At 35.1% G+C, this 18,947-nt stretch overlaps 1 protein-coding gene across 2 annotated transcripts in view; it reads left to right on the forward strand.

The window, feature by feature from the left end:
* LOC111447457 (cullin-associated NEDD8-dissociated protein 1-like) overlaps positions 1-18,794 on the forward strand; it is a 28,841-nt gene extending 10,047 nt beyond the window's left edge. For both annotated transcript variants that reach the window (XM_023086630.1, XM_023086631.1), the window contains 18 exons: positions 77-161; positions 235-336; positions 460-558; positions 4,373-4,483; positions 6,080-6,163; positions 9,435-9,575; positions 12,357-12,449; positions 12,578-12,699; positions 12,804-12,966; positions 13,056-13,295; positions 14,383-14,631; positions 14,712-14,888; positions 14,980-15,126; positions 15,272-15,388; positions 15,881-16,049; positions 16,399-16,476; positions 16,559-16,697; positions 18,102-18,794. In XM_023086630.1, coding sequence (XP_022942398.1) covers positions 77-161; positions 235-336; positions 460-558; positions 4,373-4,483; positions 6,080-6,163; positions 9,435-9,575; positions 12,357-12,449; positions 12,578-12,699; positions 12,804-12,966; positions 13,056-13,295; positions 14,383-14,631; positions 14,712-14,888; positions 14,980-15,126; positions 15,272-15,388; positions 15,881-16,049; positions 16,399-16,476; positions 16,559-16,697; positions 18,102-18,198 — 2,413 coding nt within the window. In that variant the 3' untranslated portion in view covers positions 18,199-18,794. The remainder of the gene's footprint in view (positions 1-76; positions 162-234; positions 337-459; positions 559-4,372; positions 4,484-6,079; positions 6,164-9,434; positions 9,576-12,356; positions 12,450-12,577; positions 12,700-12,803; positions 12,967-13,055; positions 13,296-14,382; positions 14,632-14,711; positions 14,889-14,979; positions 15,127-15,271; positions 15,389-15,880; positions 16,050-16,398; positions 16,477-16,558; positions 16,698-18,101) is intronic.
* The last annotated feature ends 153 nt before the right edge of the window (positions 18,795-18,947 follow it).

Here is an 18,947-nt window from a genome sequence, read left to right on the forward strand (position 1 = left end):
AAAAAAAAAAAGAAAAAAAGAAAAAGAAAAAGAAAAAAAGAGCTATTTCTATTCATTTGTTGGAAATTGTATGCAGTCCTAGGTGGTTGTTAAAACAAGAAGTGCCAAAGATTGTGAAATCTATAAATAGGCAGCTACGAGAGAAATCTATCAAGACAAAGGTAAAGAAATTGTTGGTGGAACTTCTTGATTTAGTATGCTCCGTGGTGACTTTTATACTCTGATACTCTCTAGGTTGGTGCATTTTCTGTCTTGAAAGAGCTTGTGGTTGTCTTGCCCGATTGTCTTGCTGATCACATAGGATCGCTCATTCCAGGAATTGAAAAAGCATTAAGTGTATGCACCATCATCTTCTGCTGCTTTGCATACAAGTTCTAGCAATTGATGTTTAGCTGTTGTGATGACACTGTTCTTTTCCTTCCCTTATTCTATTATGGCTTTTCTTTCTGAACTTTGCAGGAAAAACCATCTACCTCAAACTTGAAGATAGAAGCTCTTATTTTCACGAGATTGGTGTTGGCTTCAAATTCTCCTTTGGTTTTTCATCCTTATATCAAGGTAACAAGAAAAATAGTTACCTCGGTAAATTACACTGTAGCATATTGAATTTTTTAATTTTTTTTCAGCGAATATAGATTCCTTTTCCTACTTAAAGTTGCATTACTGTGAAAGTGTTCATGGTTTGTTAAGGAAAAAGTCCTCTGTTTTTGTTGTATAAAATAGTGGTCAGACATTGAGTAGTAGAGTGCTACTACCAACATTAGGTGTAATGAAAATAAATTACAGGGTTGGTAGGAGTTGTTATGGGGAATCCCTTTACTATGCAGTACTTTGGCTTGCTCGGAAAGTTAGTTTGATAGCTATCAATTTTGGAATCAATTGCAGAAATAATTAACATATGCACTTCAAGTAGGAAAACTGACTAGTTCATTTAGTGTTTCTCCAATTTGTCCATATTCCACATATATATTATATTGAACAAGAGACAAAAATTTTCATTGAAAGGATGAAAAGAGAGACTTCTGCTTAAAGGGTACGAACTCCAAAAAGGAGTGAAATAAGAAGTAAAGGGAAATACAAAGAGACCACAACCCATAACAAATGGTGAACTAAAAAACATAACAAACAACTAATACATCAAATTGAATCAAGAGAATTAAGGAGCTTTACTTAAATGATTCATTATAAGAAGCTTTACTTGACTGATTCATTATAAGGTGCTTTACTTGACGATGAAGATCTCCTCTTGAGCTATCCAATTTCTCGTTGAGATGAGCTGTACAAGCCGACAAATTAGCACTAGATATTGGATTTGACTTCATAAGAAATATGGAAAATAATTCTCAAAGAGAGTCTTGAAAGGTAAAATTCACGCATCTTCAGAAGGAATATATATAGAAAGAAAAAATTCCAAAAAACTTCTTGAACTTCAAATAAAGATTCAATTTTCTTGAAAAATGAGAGTCAATGAATAAATCGAAAGAAAATCTACTAGTTTGAAGGACCAAATAAAATATTATCATGGACCAAGAGTTGCATTGAAAACAATTAAAAAACCCCATTAAATGTTGCCCTGAAAACGACATAAAAACCTAATATTTCATGCAACCGAATTAACTTCTAGGAAAAAGACGGAAGCAAACAGCCTCGAGTAAAAGTGCCGCTATTCATCACCACCTAATATTCCAATGAACAAGTTAAAGCTATCTTGAAACAAAGCTTGAAATTAATGTCGGCTGTTAAACATCAGTAATTAATTATGCTAAAGAGCTTCTAGGAAAAGGACAAGAACCAATAAACCCGAATTATGAAAAGCAACCAGAATATCTAAAGATATAGACACCAAAAATGTTTCACTAGACAACAAATTTCAAAGGGAAAACCTCGAGTATTCCAAGGCAAAATCTCCATTGAAACATTAAAAGTATTCTCCGTGAATCTTTTTAGCATTTTCCTGAGGCATTTAATGATTAAGCTTCTCGCATCTGTAAACCACAAACCCAATTAAAGAGGAAAACTTGTAAAGGATCCAAGATTCTGAGATGTGATTCGGAGGTGGGTTTTTGACTTCTTTAATCTTGGAATTTTGCTGATTTGGTGACTGAAATAAGGAAATAATAGTCCTAGCATAAGATTCTTCCACATTGTTATCATCTAGAGAATTAACCGGAGCTCCCAACGCCATGCTGCTCAAACTAACCTCAAATTCATTGTCTGATTCATTATAAGGAGCTGAGGTGGTAACTGAATGAACATTAGAATATTATAAAGGACCTTTTGAAAATATTCATCCCCCTAAACAATTGTTGTTTACATTGTACTTTGGATAATTAGTTTCTTTTGGTCCAAATTCATGATTATTTCCTGTAGGAATTGTGTAGGAACGAAAACTAAGATTCTTTAATTTCATCATCATTAAGTGTGGATGAAGCAGGGGCTATAGAATTTAAAGAGGTAGAAGATTTTTTTCCTTGTGTAATATTTTGAATAAGTTGCAATAAAACGATCCTTTACTTCAATGATGCTCAGGTTTTCCAAATGTTCAAAGACAGTAAAATCCCTCAAGTCTACCTCATTTTCTCTCCCCCATCATTTTGTTTCTCCAAGTAATCATCATACCTATGAACTTTTGTGATGCCTTTCATTTTTCTTTCATTATGAGAAAGCTCAATTTACATTAAGAAGATAATCTTCATTACTTATGTCTTTAATTCAATCTTCCCTTGGCTCTGGAGATGACCATAGAGACCTATGTCTATGGTCCTTCAAACTGCTGGATCCTTCCTCAACTCATCTGGAACCTTTTCTTGCTAGTTTTTTCTTCTCTACGTGGCTTCTTCTTTGACCCCTCCTCACCTTGTCCTTGTCCTTCCCGTGGAAACTTAAAATCCTACCAAAAATTTTAATCTTTCCTTGGTTTCTTTGGGAAGGATTAATAATTTTGACGTTTGGAGAGAGCCATCTGTCATGTTTTAGACTCAAATTGGTTTGTTCCTTGCAGGAGAAGAGCAAGCAGATTTGAATGTGGTCTGTTCCTTGTTAGTCCAAGTGCATTTTACCGGGGCCTTGAGGAAACCAACTTAAAAAATAGAGACTTGGTGGAAAAGGACCCCTGATGACTTCAAGGACCATCTAATTTTTTCTTCATCCTGACCCAAACGAAAACCTTCCAGCTTCTTGGTCAGCCCTGCTCAAGCCTGAAATACGATGTCAAACAATCCTCTCTGATTCCCAAATCCCGTGCCCTATGTATCATTCCGGCATTCTTCCACCATGGCATCTTTCTTCAGAGAAAGGGTAAAAATATCATGGAAGACATCCTTAAGAGAGGTTTCGCCCCGCCAAATATCCTTCCAGAAACTAATCCTATGCTCATTTCCAACTTTGAATCTATCAAAATTTCGTACAGGGGGCGAATTTTGCAATACCACATCTGGGCTGGTTGTATGAGCGACCTTTATGATGAGATGACACACATCCTAGGGGTTTTTCCCCATAGATACTAGCCACCTCCTACCTCGACAAAGCATTTCTTTCAGTTGGAAACCTCCAAAACCATTTAGTTAGGAGCACTGCATTTCTATGCTTGAGATACCCTATGACCTTGTATTATTTCATTTTCCCGATGAAAGTTGTTTTTCTTAAAAAAGAACACAATGATTAGAATATAATTGAGTTACAGCTGTAGCTATGGGTGCTCCAGATAATCTAGTAAGGAAGTGATAAACAAGATCTAATGAGTGAGTGAGTGATTAACTCTCAAGTGTTCTTGAAAGTAGCAAATTTTTCCTATAGAACGTCTGCATACAAGGGGATTCGATTGAAGGTTACAACAATTCCTGTGTATTGAGTTCGTTAGCTCATTTCCTATTGAGTTTGGGAAGATGATAGGATAACAAGATAGACCTAATTACTGCTAGTAGTCTTCTTTTCTTTCTCTCAGTTATTTTATTTTTGTTATCTACCATAGGTTGGTCTAATGGTCAATAAGAGCCGTTGTAAAAAATAAAAACTGAGGAATGAGTTGAAATCATGATGGACACTTGGATTTAATATCCAATGAGCTATCTTGAGGGTGAAGTGAGATTAGTCGAGGCACATACTAGATTGGACACTCTGCACAAAGAGAAAAAAGAATTTGTTCCATTTAGTTGAAGTGCTTACATGGATTAATAGATAGCAATTGTTATCCTAATTCTTTTTAGAGAAAAAAAAGAAGGAAAGAATCACCTAGAGATGAAAATGTTCTCTAGTCGGGCCAGAGTGTTTATGAAACATGATTACTGTTAAATATGCATATAGATTTTCTCGTTCTGTAAGCAATTGATTGGATGTGATTACTGCACGATTAACTTGATCTTTGTGCATATAGGATCTCTCTAGTCCTGTTTTATCTGCTGTTGGAGAGCGTTATTATAAGGTTACTGCTGAAGCATTGAGAGTATGTGGGGAACTTGTTCGGGTTGTTCGTCCTGGTATTGAGGTGAGTTCAAGTTCCACTTTAAATGTAGAACTGTATTACTTTGGGCCCATTTAATAATAAGTTAATGTTTCGTTTTTCTCAAGATACAAGTTTTCCCTTTAACTAAGTATTTCATCTAAGAAACATATATATAGACACGCAGCACAAATATGATATGACACCACACAAACAAGGTGACATGCCAATTTTGTCACCCTTAAAAATAGTAGGACACACAAATTGAAGTCGTTGTCAGTTTATTTAAAAAAATATACATGATGTGTGTGTGCATAGTTTGACCTACCATGCAATATCTAATCTCCTTAATTCCAATATGACTTACTGAGAAGCACATGTACTCAGATACAACATGCCGGACACGATGAAACGTCATTTTTTAAAAATCTAGGACACAGAACAAATTTATTAAAAATATGCATTTTTTTTATCAAATATATATCATTTTTGTAGAAAGAAATTTAAAGTCGATAAATCCACACATTTATATGCTTAAAAATTGAATTTGCTATATTTTACTCTCAAAATTTGTTATTTTGTCCTATATTATTATGTTTCTATTTAGTATACCTAACAAATATTCGTTGGGATTAACAAATGTTGGTTGTACACAAGTAGTGCCTGACTCTCTATTGTGCTAACAAGTTTTCATTACGTATCCAACCAGTGTTAGAGTGTCCAAGTGTTGGATATGGACATGATAGCCAAATTAAAGTTTCTATGCTTCTTAGAATATCATTTTTTTTAAAATTTAAAAAAGAATCTTTCCTATCTAAGTCATACTTTAAATCAAAAACAGTATCCCCTCCCAAAGAAAAATAGTTTTTAGGCATTTGAGGTTTTATATTAATTATTTTATTTTATTTATATTAAATCAATCTGGTTTTGCCCTATTTGTCCATAATCTATTTTTAAAAATGGAAGGGTATGGGAAGGAAAGTTTCTAAATCTGCCTAACTTTAGAAAACCGAGAATAAGGATCAGAGAGATCCGAGGATGCGTTTGTTTAGAGATTCAGAAGGAAATTTGGAAATAACTGATTCAATGAGAACAAAGTTGGTTTTTGTTAAGTTTTTGGTAATAAATTTATAAATTGATCTCAATTTAAAAAGGTTGTTCAAAGTGTGTTTTTAAAAGGTTATTAACTAGAAATTATGTTCAATCTCAAATTTTATTAATTGATTTACTTAATGTTATAAATTCTGTATAATTGTTGTTAAACAGTACGATATAAATATATATAGCACGTTGTCATGTTTTAATTTTAACAATGTTTTTTTTTTCTTTTTAATAGTGTAACTATGCCCGTTTAAAATTTCAAATTTAAATCTGAAAACGTAGAAATGTTTCAGAATTTCCACTAATTGTATGATAAAATCCAAAAGCTGTTTTAAAACACAAACTCAAGAAATGTTCACCTAATACATTGATTTCTTTCGGTTCAAATTGCATACCGAACACGGCTTTAGCTTTTTGAAATTTGGAGATGTTTTAAAAAATGATTAAATAATATTGAGAATATAAATAAGCTATTCTTAGTAAACAAGCTTATATTTTTTTTTTTAAAATCTTATTTTCTTCATCTTGTTCTTTTTCCAGGGGCATGGTTTTGACTTCAGACAGTACGTGCATCCTATATATAATGCTATAATGTCGCGCTTGACTAATCAAGATCAAGATCAGGTCTGTGGAATTTTCAAGGGTGAACAGCATTTTATTCTTTCCATCTACAACTATTGCTCATTTAATATTTGATTTTGGAAGTTTTTATTTAAAATATTAGGTCCTTAAAGCACTGAGGAATTAGTTTGAATGTTCTGTTCATCTTTCAGAACAACGAATGCTTAATTTTTAGATATTAAAATTTTATGTTAGAAATTGGACACTGGGAAGTGTCGTCAATGATTGGCATCTTCATTGTGCTCTCGAGAAAGGATGCACCCAAAATGGTATTTTTCTTAATGTTTGAAATTAGTGTAATGATGTGCCCATAATGCGCTCATTATGGCTTATTAACACAACTTGGACTACATCATTAGTAAGAGACCACCTAACGTTCTTATCCACAAAACAATTATGGATGCTTCCATTTCCAAAATGTTTTGGTCAGAATGCATATTTTTGTGGGTTTAAAAGTGGAAGAATTTTATTAGTAACCATGTGGATACCATAAGAGAATGAGTAGACTGAATACAACTTTCAATTGATTCGTGTACTTGAGACCCTATAGGTGACGAGATGGTTCCTGGAGTGTTTATTGGTTGGAACTTCCAAATACTTGTTGTGAGGATTATCTAGGAGTGACCTTGATTTAAAGAATATCTGTAAAATTCCTAACCTTAAGTTGGGAGATATTTTTGTAATTCTACTAAATAAGGGAAGTAGTTGACTCAATTTATTTGTATTGTTACCTAATATCTATGGATTTATTCAGATTTATTGTTACCTAGTATCTAGAGATTTAGTTAGCCTTTATGTATTCATAGTGACAATAAATCGTGATATTGTACTCAGGTCACATGGTTATTCCTTCTCGAACAAAAATCAGATGTTAGTAAATATTATTTCTGCCTTCCATTCAATGATTTAGACCCAATTTGGAGTCAAAATCAAAACATTTCGAAGTCACAATGCTAGAGATTATTTCAATCAAAACTTATTTCCTTATTTCTGATCTCAAGGCATTATCCACGATTCTTGGTTTGTTATAACACCACAACAAAATGGAGTGGCCGAAAGGAAAAATGTGCACCTTTTAAAACTACTTGAGCATTTCTTTTTGACGGAAACATGCCAAAAATTTACTGGAGAGTGGCCGTCCTTATTGCAACGCACATGAGTAATCATCTTCCACCTAGTGTCCTGAATAATCTAAGTCCAATAGAAGTCAACCAATTTCATCCTCACTTTTGAACATGAGATGGTCTCGCACCCACATATTTGGGTGCACTACCTTTGTTCATGTTCACAATACTTAAAGAGGTAAACTTGATCCGAGAGCAATACAATGTGTCTTTTTAGGATATTTTTCGACTACAAAGAGGTACAAATGTTACAACCCTACATTTAGGAAGTCTTACACTTCAATTGATATGACACTCATTGAACATAAAGTGTTCTTCCCTAAGGCCTCTCTTCAGGAGGAGAACATAGAGATTGAAGAGGGTCTGTGGAAACTAATGAACCCTTAGACACACTAAATAACTATTCCATATAATGAATTACTGATTCCATGCCTGCTACGGATTCTAATTATGAGTCACCTTTACTATCATAGATTATGAGTCCACCCCTACTACCGTAGAGTTACCAATTGAACCACAGGCTCCACCTACATTGATGGATTTGTTGTTCTCTCAAGTATATATTAAAAGGAATGTCATTTCAGAATTGGTACAAGTCCAAACATCTGATTCTACTAAAAAAATAAGGATGTAACATAGGTACCAATAGATGGTAGACCCATACTAAACCAAAAACCAGCTAGAGAATGCACAAAACGACCCTTATACCCTCTATCGAACTATATTTCTCTTGAAAGACTATCCCCATCACACGAGTTTTATTGTGAGTCTAAATTCAATTATTATATCTAACACGATTTTTGAAACTCTATCTGAAAGAGAATGACTGGATGCTATGAGAAAAGAAATGCATGTTCGACAAAAGAATAACACATGGGAAGTTGTGGATAGGCCAAAAGGAAAATATATCGTTGGGTGTCAGTGGCTTTTTGCATAAAGTACAAGGTTGATGGAACGTTAGAAAGGTATAAAGCAAGGTTAGTAGCTTAGGGATACACTCAAACTTACAGTATACATTACCAAGAGACATTTATCTCTGTTGCGTAGATGAAAACCCTTAAAGAATATTATTATCCTTGGCTACCTACTTAAATTGGTAGCTTACACAATATGATGTGAAGAATGCATTTCTTCACAACTATCTAGATGAGGGAATTTATATGAGCATTCCTCCAAGATTTGATAGCTCAAGAGGTAAAATATGCAAATTAAGAAAGGAAAAATTGATGAAAGAATTTGAGATCAAAGAACTTGGAAGGCTAAATTACTTCCTTGGTATTGAAATGGTTGGGTACTTCCATATCATAGAAGAAATATGTGATAGATTAATTGATGGGAACAGGAAAATGCGGACGTAAACCTACAACAACACCAACGTCAATGGATCACATAAGAAATTGAGGGAGTGAAAAAAAAAATTGCATTGAATTGAGAAATGTACTAGTGGCTAGTAGGGAAACATATATCTAACTCACATTCAACCAGACATAGCATACGAAGTGTGTGTAATTAGCCAATTCATGCATGATTTGTGGGATGGTATTGATTCCTCAACTTGAGTGAGAGTATTCAAAGACACCACATTGCTGCCCCAATAATTAGGGTCCTGTGAACTCGGGGTGTGAGTTTCTTTTAACACTATAGTTTATTTTACCATTTATATTCTTTATATTATTCAATGAAAGTGATGTTTGGCTATTTCTTTGGTGGGCTGGCTTGTTGTTTTGTTGGTAGGGTTGTGCTCTCTTCATTCGTCTTGAGGTGCCTGGGTTTGTTTTTTTTTGTAGTTAGTTTTGTTTATGGGAGCTGTTGTGTTAGTTATGTTTGGGCTTCTTTTTGTGGGTGGCTGTTATTTTTTCCTTCTTGGGTCTAAGTAGTTGTGGATAGTGGTATTTATTTAGTTTGTTTTCATCATGGGCCTTTGTCTTTTGGATTTATTAGAGCTGTTTTATCTCCCTTGTTTTGTTTGATTTATTTATTATTCTCCCTGGAGGTTTATCAATGAAAAGTTTGATTTTTGTTAAAAGATACGAAAAATAAAAGTTTCGTTTCTCAAATGAAGGTGGTTGAAAGTTTTGAAGTCAAATTTGGGAATGAGTAATGGTTGGAGGATGAATACAGTTAATCGAACGTCTAACGTAACTTTTCAGGAAGTCAAAGAGTGCGCCATTTCTTGCATGGGGCTTGTTGTGTCTACATTTGGTGACAACCTCAAAGCAGAGTTAGCAACCTGCCTTCCTGTTCTTCTTGATCGGATGGGAAATGAGATTACCCGACTTACAGCTGTTAAGGTTGGTTTGTTGCTTTTCAGTTCTGAAATACGTTGGGTCTTCTTATTCTAGGTTTATCTTTCAGTCCCCTGTTTTCCTTTTTTGTCGTCAATATGTTATTTCACCATCCATTTTCTACACGTTTCTCTAATTTTTTTTGATATGCTAGAAAGATGACTATTTTCATGTTTGTGGTTCTGTTATATGTTGCCAATTAAGGTAAACACAAAAAAATGGCTTGAACGTCAAAATATGGAAGGACGTAAAGATGTGGAGATGCATGATCTCTTTGTTGTGTTAGAGAATTTTTGCAATGACAGATACAGAGCATGTCCATTTCCCAAGGATGGGAAGATAAAGAAAAATATGAATGAGCAAGTTGTTAGGGATATCATCCATGAAAGAAATTTGTATCTCTTCTAAAAAAATATAATATGAAAGGCTGGAATTTCCTTCTGATAAGAAACAAAACTAATTAGTGAATATCTGCATCACTATGGTTATAAAAGCTTTAGAAGAAGACCAAGAAAGAGCAAGTATGCTAGCCCCCCCCCAAAAAAACGGCCATATTAGTATCTTGTCTTTTGATTTTCTCAAACCGTAATCTCCATAGTTGGGCTGTTACCTCAATGGACCAAGGAACCCTTGCTTTGGCGGTTGAAAGAAGTCTCACATAGAAGCTGGAATGGAGCTTCCAGGCATTACTGGGAAAGCGTCTTGAGGCATTACTGGGGAGTGAAAAAAGATCAATGAATGCGAGATTCTTTGTGTGAATATGTTTAGAAGCCACAATACGGCAGAAAAAGTTTAGCTCTTTTTTTTTTTTTTTTTAATTTAAATTATTTATTATTTTTAATATTGCCCATTCTGCCTTGAATGCTAGCTTGCCTACCCGATTCAAGGTATTTGACATAAAATGGTGTTTTTGCAACTTAGCTTGTAGGATCATGGTTGGGCTTATTAGCAGGTTGAATTTTAAGGGAAGCAAGATCTTCTGGGTGAATGGTGTGAAAGCATTACTTTGGAAGCTTTGGTGTGAGAGAGACCAAAGACTATTTAACGATTTTGACGGAAGACTACTGAACAGATCACCTTCTTTATTAGCTGTTTGCTACTTTACTGAACCTCTTATTATTATTATTATTATTACTATTATTATTTGTGAATTCCATATCTGTAATTTCCTTGATAGTATTCTACTTCTATATTGCTAGTTACAGTTGTGCAAAACTTCAATTTGAGATGATGTTTCATTAGGGATATTTTAGTTTTTCTTCCGGATGTTATTTCAAGTTGTGGCTAAAAGGAAAGGCTGAAGTCCTTTGAAAGCTATTTTTGGTAGTATGGGTGGATTGGGGACGCTACCTTAGCCTCCCTTTTCTCGGAGTATGGTATTTCTTTGAAGCAAGATGCAACTATGAATTGTGTATGTTTTACGAGGTTTGATCAATTGGGAGGTCCCTATGTGGATAAGGCTGGTGGAGTTGGTTGATGTCATTCGACTAGGTGAGGGGGGCTGATGAACCCGTTTGGGCTTTAGACAATTCTGGAAAGTTCACTGCCAAGTCAGCGTTAATGGAGCTTTCTGATTCTCCTCCCTCATAAAGGATCAACACTCATGTTTTCTCCGAAGGTGATTGTGCACTGGGATATTTCTCCAAATGTGTGTTTGATGTGTGTTCAGAAAGGAGGAATCTTTAGACCATTGGTTTAATTCACTATCCATTTATTTCCCTGACTTGGCAATGGCTGTTAAGGGAATCTAATTTTTCTTTCTGACCAAACAAAGTTAATGATTCGTTGGTTGAGGCTCTGACAGGGTGGAATCTGAGAAATAGAGGGAAAATGTTGTGGGCTATAGTTGTTCGGGCATTGCTTTTGAACCTTTGGCATGAGAAGAATCGTCATCTTCTTGAGGATAAGTTCTCTTGTTTAGATTCTTTTTGTAGTAATACTCACTCACTTGCTTCTTGGTGTGGTGCACAGAGAATATAATTTTTTTTGTAATTACAGCTTGTACCCTAATAACATTGGAAAGCTCTTTTATAGTGTTCTTGTTAGGAAGGGGGCTCTCTCTTCCCCTTTGCTTTTAGGCTGTATTTTTGTGGGGCTTGTGCATAGTATACGTCCTGTCTCTTATATAAAAAAAAAAAAAAGAAATATTCTTGTCTTCTATTTTGGATGATCATCTCTCTCTCTCTCTCTCTCGTTGAAGGGAAACAGAAGCACATTCATGTAATGAAATTTACGCCAAGTATGGGGGTTACCAAAAACCTCACTGCCAATCAGATTCAGCCAGAAACATGTAGTTGCATTTTGAAAGAGTGAGCGACCATAGTTGTGTAGGTTGACAATGAGGTATTGTTGTGTATAGGCATGCTTCAGCCAAAAGCCTGGAGAGAGTTCAAAAAGATGGATACAAAGTGGCAGCTAAGAAATAAATGGTCTGAGACTTCCTGTCCAGCTTGCAGACCAAGGGATTGGAGTCCTCTGTATATTTTGGATTGTGTAGGGCTTCATGCATCTAGTTTGTTGTATACTGCTCTAGTGTTCAGAAATTGCTGTCCTCTTCTCTCTCTCTCTCTCTCTCTCTCTCTCTCTCTGAGACTCTGTAGCCCAGATAATTCATAATCTTGGAGATCTGACGTAGCATGAATATCTGGCTTAGGGTGAATATCTAGTCCTCCCCTATCTTTTATATTTGATGTTGTATAGTTATGTCTTTTCTTATCCAACAAAAACGTTATGTGTCTGTTTCTTGTTAAATGTGATGCTTGCTTAAACTTGAATGTTTGTTCCCAGGCATTTGCTGTCATTGCTGCTTCTCCACTTCAAATAGACATGTCATGTGTTTTAGAGCATGTTATATCAGAGTTGACAGCATTTCTCCGGAAGGTAGGGAACTATTGTGTAGTCAGTAATGATTATTATGTGCTTGCTTACACTCGTTTCTTTCTTTTATTGGCTGTTAATTTGATATATGTACATGTGAGATCTTTTGTTCATTTTTTGGTGAAAAACAGGCCAATCGGGCATTGAGACAAGCAACCTTGGGGACTCTAAATTCGCTTATAGCTGCTTATGGTGATAAAATTGCTCCTTCAGCCTATGAAATCATTATTGTGGAACTTTCAACATTGATAAGGTTTTAATCTCTAAATCAACTCTTCCTCTCTCCCTTCATTCCTACCCTTCCCTCCTGCGTGTATTTTGTTTCACTCATGTTTGAATTTTACATCCTTTTGGCAGTGATTCAGACTTGCACATGACAGCTCTTGCATTGGAATTATGCTGCACCTTGATGGGTGACAGGAGGTCGAGCCCAAGTATTGGTCTGGCTGTTCGGAACAAAGTTCTTCCTCAGGCACTTCTGCTAATCAAAAGTGCACTTCTGCAGGGGCATGCACTTATGGTATTTATATATCTGTGATTGTATACATTCCATTGTTCCTTGCTTTATCATGTCCTCATGTTAGGGACTATGGGTATTATGAATTGCAGGCTTTACAGAGTTTTTTTGCTGCAATGGTCTATTCTGCAAATACGAGCTTCGATGCTTTGCTAGACTCTCTTCTTTCCTGTGCCAAACCATCTCCCCAGTCAGGTGGTGTAGCAAAACAAGCTTTGTTTTCGATAGCGCAATGTGTTGCTGTTTTATGTCTTGCAGCTGGTGATCAAAAGTACTCTTCAACAGTAAGAATGCTAACGGAAATTCTTAAAGATGATAGCAGTACAAATTCTGTAAGTGTGTGTGCGCGCTGTTCTTTTTTCTTTATAAATTAGTAATTATGATGATTATTGTAGTCATTATTTATGTGAACGTCTGCATATTTTGGTTGAACCGTATCTAGTTTAGTGGTTTGTGGCCTGATAGCTGTTGCTTAGGTAGGTGTTGCGTGAAGTGAAATTTCAACATGAAAGAAATGTAGCGTCAATTTGAATTTTTAAATATAACTTTGTAAGCTGTATCGCCTTTCTGTCTTGGACTTGACAAGTCCCATGTGTATATTATGCTTTTTTGGGGAAATATTTTTCATCCAAACGATGTTTTGAGAAGTGCACTTGGGCATGGTTCTTAAAAAAAAGCCAATTAAATGGCTTGGTGTCTTGCATGTTTCTTTTTAATAATTTTATAAATGAATTAAGAAATATCCTTGAAAATCCTATTTTTCCAAAATTTTCATCACTTATACTATATATTTTTGCAATATAAAAAATTAACTTACATTTTCTTCAAAAAAAAAAAAAAAAAAAACCTACTATTTTCTCGAATCACAGGATTTTTTATTTGAAGGAAAATATCTATCGGGAACTTTTTTACCATGTTCTTTTTAATGCTTTATCTTGGTGTAAATTGGACGTCTCTTTTCCTCTTATAGTATTTCATCTCTTTTGTTCAATTGGACATGTTTAATGTGACTCCTTTGGATCGGGGCTCTTCATCCCCTTCTTTTTTGTAAATTTCATTGATAATAAAAAAATTACACTTTGTTATTTTGTTCCTATAATAAGACCCCTTCCTTTTTTTCTTTGCATGCTTTGCGCTCAAGTCCCAAAGGGCTATTATGTTTTAGTAAGTCTTGTGATTTAAGAAATACAACACCTGAAACTTCAAGAAGAGTACGGGAGTAAATTTTTTTTTTCTTGAAGTTTTTCTTTTGTTGGATATCTATGTGTATATATTTCTTGCAACTTTGGAAGGAGCTAACTTTCATCTTGTTTTCAACTCTGCATAAGAATTTGATTCAATTATTCATTTCATAGTTCATGCCTATTTCGGTTGTGCAATTGTCTTTTGATGTCTAATTTTTATTATTGCAAAATTCAGGCTAAGCAGCACCTTGCATTACTTTGTCTGGGGGAGATTGGGAGAAGAAAGGACTTAAGTTTACATGTTCACATAGAGAATATTGTTATTGAGTCATTTCAATCTCCCTTTGAAGAGATCAAGTCTGCTGCCTCCTATGCTCTTGGTAATATTGCTGTTGGTAACCTATCCAAATATTTGCCTTTTATATTGGACCAGATCGATAATCAGCAGAAGAAACAATATCTTCTCCTTCATTCACTCAAGGAGGTATGAACATCAGAGGCCTGAGTCAGTCTTTCTGATTTTATCTTCCAGTTGTAAGTTTGCAACTTTGATCTATTTTGCAGGTGATAGTTAGGCAATCTGTGGATAAAGCTGAATTTCAAGACTCAAGTGTTGAGAAGATACTTAATCTACTCTTTAATCATTGTGAAAGCGAGGAAGAGGGAGTCAGGAATGTTGTAGCTGAGTGCCTCGGTAAAATTGCTCTTATTGAACCTGGAAAACTTGTTCCCGCTCTCAAGGTATCTGATCCAGTTTCCTTTTTCTGTTTTACGGTGGGCTATGACTATTTGAACTTTTACATAGCATGTTTTGTCCAAATACATTCTCTAGGTAAGGACAACAAGTCCAGCAGCATTCACTAGAGCAACTGTAGTAATCGCTGTCAAGTATTCTATAGTTGAGCGACCTGAGAAGATAGATGAGATTATATACCCTGAGATCTCATCATTCCTGATGCTTATAAAGGATCATGATCGTGTAAGTACTAAATATTAATCTAGAGATATTTAGCTTGTCTTGGAGTTTCTTTTTTCTGCCTCTATTTAGTTTATCAAGTGACTGTTTGCTGATGGTTCAATGGATTGTGAATCTTAACCATTAACATGACTTTGTATGCATGTAGCATGTTAGACGTGCTGCTGTCTTGGCCTTGAGTACATTTGCTCACAATAAGCCTAACCTCGTCAAAGGGCTTCTTCCTGAGTTACTGCCACTTCTTTATGATCAAACAATCGTGAAGGTAATCAATTAGCTCCATTGTGTATGAAGTTAAGTTGAACTTCTTCACGACCTATTGCTGCTTCCATTTTATCTGTATGAAAGTTTCTATGTATATATTTAAAAAGGATAGCATACCAAGTGTTAAGTTCTGAAGAATGGGGCCAGGCTATAATTTAAATGATATTGCCATATAGATGAAATGTTGAGATTGTATTACAGTGAATTGCTATGTGGTGTGAGAATTTACGGCCCAGATCAGGTCAGTTGTAAGAATTACGGTAAAAGCATCTAAAAGCTCACACCTCATATAATGATGAGAGGAAGCATGGTGAATTGCTTTTTGACCTTGGATTTCTTATATCAAGTTTCTTTTTTCCTTCCAATTTCAATTTTCATGTCATGTTAGATTCAGAAGAAATTCTGCTATTTCTTTGAACTTATTTCTTGCGTTTTCCTTGAGTTTTTAATACTAAGGATATATATGTTGATGCTGTCTTGAACCATGATGCAGCAAGAATTGATAAGAACAGTTGATCTGGGTCCCTTTAAGCATGTTGTGGATGATGGTCTTGAGTTGCGGAAGGCTGCTTTTGAATGTGTGGATACATTGCTCGATAATTGCCTTGACCAAGTGAACCCATCGTCTTTCATTGTTCCTTATCTTAAATCTGGTTTGGATGGTGAGTTATCTTTGAAACATCATAATTTTTATCAACAAAATTTCAACTTCATTTTTGTCTTTGCTGGCATGGTCTGGTCTTGACTTAGTATTAACCTGTTTTGTCACATGTATTTTCTCAATTTTTACTGTTGAGTTTTGTTGAATTTTTGTGTTGCACCAACTTTTTTTTTGTTATTTTTAGGTTTTATTCTTACACGAGCAACCTGTTGTGCTGTAGTCGAAAGAATCAGTTTTATCTATTATAATGTTTGATGTTGGAAGATTGATGAGTGATTGCAATTTGTTCATGTAAAATTTTGAACTTCTGTTTTTTTATTTTTTTTTAATTATTTGTTTTATTATTATAGATCACTACGATGTTAAAATGCCATGCCATCTGATTCTATCGAAACTCGCTGATAAGTGTCCATCAGCTGTATTAGCAGGTTGGTTGCTTCTTCAATCAAGTTATTTAAAACTCTTGCCCTGTAAGATTCTTTCCTGATGTATAGATTGGTATTTTTCTAGTTTTGGACTCTCTGGTTGATCCTCTTCAAAAGACTATTAACTTCAAGCCAAAGCAAGATGCTGTTAAACAAGAAGTAGATCGTAATGAGGACATGATTCGCAGTGCTCTTCGGGCTATAGCATCTCTAAATCGCATAAGGTTTGTTTTTCAGATGCATTTAGTCTCTTCTTTTTCCCCTGTTGAGAATACAGTTAGCAATTTGGATGGTTTTTGGAACAAAAGCCATTCTGGAATGGCACAAAAAAGGCTGTAGTTTTACCAACATGCACGTTTATTCTACCGGGTAAGTTGGTATGGCATACTTAAAGAGGCAATATGTTTTTTCAAGGAGACACTGAATATACTAATTTAATGAAATCACTATAGAACGATCCTGAAAAGAAATCAAGTTTTGGTTTATAAGGTAGTTGCCTTCCTGAAGTATTAATATTTAATAAATTTCGAAACTCCAAATACTTTGAGTTTAGATAGCGATCTTGTGAGATTAGTTCAAGTGTTCTTTGATAAAGAAAAAATGCTTACATTAAGAAAGTGTCTTTAAAGAAAAATGAAGTCGAGAAGAATTGGAATTTTGAATGTACAATCATCAAGGAATCACCCAGCAAAAGTGTAGTAACAAATTCGAGAAAACAAGACAAAATGCGGAGAGCACCCTCTGAAGATTTGTATTTTGAAGTGTGAATTTTTCATTCCAAAAGTAAAGGGAGATACAAGCAAAAGGCAGGGAGATAAGGTGTCTCTTTTCAATTAATTAAAAAGGTTTAGACCACCAGGCATAAGGAAGAGGACATCCTCCCATTTAAGACTTCTAGGCTTCTCTTCATCACAAAAAACCTTTCTGTTTTGCTCGAACCATACAACCCAACCCAAAGGATAGCTTATTGAGATTGAATACTTCCCAGCTGTAGACGTGCCTTGTTTCCTATTAAAGGAAATTAGAATTGAGGTTTCTGTATAAGATGGGGGTTCATATAGTCGATCGATGTTGGTTTTGGACACAACCTGGTATAGAAAGTCAACCATTCAATTTTGGTTGGTCAGAAATTGGCAGTTTTTGAAAGCTCAAATAAATCGACTGACCCATCTGGTCTGTTGGCTAAGCACCTGATATTGTGAGACAGGGACTTGAGAGGTTGGAGAGAGCTGGAGAGGTGGGAACTTGTTAGGTAGGGGAGAGCGGAGAGGATGGTAAAAAAGGAGGCGACAAAGAGGCATAGCATAGGTTGAAAGAAACAGATAGGGAGGACGTGAGGCATAGGGGGCTGATAATTATATTAAAAAAAACTGTTTACTCATTATCTGTTTTTCTCATTTTTATTTTCTAATAAACATACATATATGTCTGTGGGTTGGAAAATTATTTTCTAATGTATGTGAGTTTAGCGCAAGAGATGGTTGTTCCTGTACTTGGATTATTAATTTTGTGATTTGATCTTCCAATCACTATAAGTTTGCTTAACTTGAATGGATAGCATGCATGCTAACTTTTAACTTTCACTACTTGATTTCTGTGAGTAACCCGGGTTTTTATTATTCGTGCAGTGGAGGAGATTGCAGCCTTAAGTTCAAGAATCTTATGAATGAAATTTCTAAATCTCCGGCACTCTCAGAGAAATACTACTCCATCCGAAATGAGTGAAAAAAGACGGAATGATTAGGCATCATTGTGTAACATTAAAGTTTCCCAAGTAATGAGGAAGATTATGTTGTCATTTTGGTCTCTGCAGCATAAGCCTTCTTCGGTAAGATGAGTTAAGGTACACCATGGATTTAAAAATGATAGTGGAAGAGATTGAGTCGCATGGATGTATGCGGTAGTTTTGGAGGGGTCTGGAAAGTAAACACCAAGCATAGAAAGGGAGGGAAACGAGCATGATATTGTTTAAGCCATATTACTTTTCTTTTTATGCTGTATCCTGCCATTCTTTGAAATCATATGTCGACAGACTTTGCAATATAAAGAAAAAGGAACTTTACTTCCTTTAAGGGTGGGGAGCAAAATGAAAGAACACCTCTTCTTGTTTGGTTGGATCCGATTGGTTCGGATACACTATGGTTTTGTGATATAGGTAGATAAAAAGTTGGTCTACTGTATTAGATGACAGACATGATGATGGATGTTGTTGATGCTTTGTGATTGATAGTTTTTTTTTCCTTTTTTCTTTTTTCTTTTTTATTGAACTCTGGTGTGATTACTGAATTATAATCGGAAAAAGAGGTGAATTTTCAGGTTACTTCTGTTTAGTTATACCCCCTCGTGCTCTTTGGTCTGGGTTCAAACACACATCACTAGAATTTATTTTCAAGAAAACTATGCACAGATCAGCTCATTTGCATTAACATCAATGGGTTATTTTTTTCTTGGTACTTTTTTTTTTTTTTTTTTTT

Source organism: Cucurbita moschata, unplaced genomic scaffold, assembly GCF_002738365.1.
Source record: "Cucurbita moschata cultivar Rifu unplaced genomic scaffold, Cmos_1.0 Cmo_Scf00009, whole genome shotgun sequence".
In the NCBI taxonomy this organism is placed as follows: domain Eukaryota; kingdom Viridiplantae; phylum Streptophyta; class Magnoliopsida; order Cucurbitales; family Cucurbitaceae; genus Cucurbita; species Cucurbita moschata.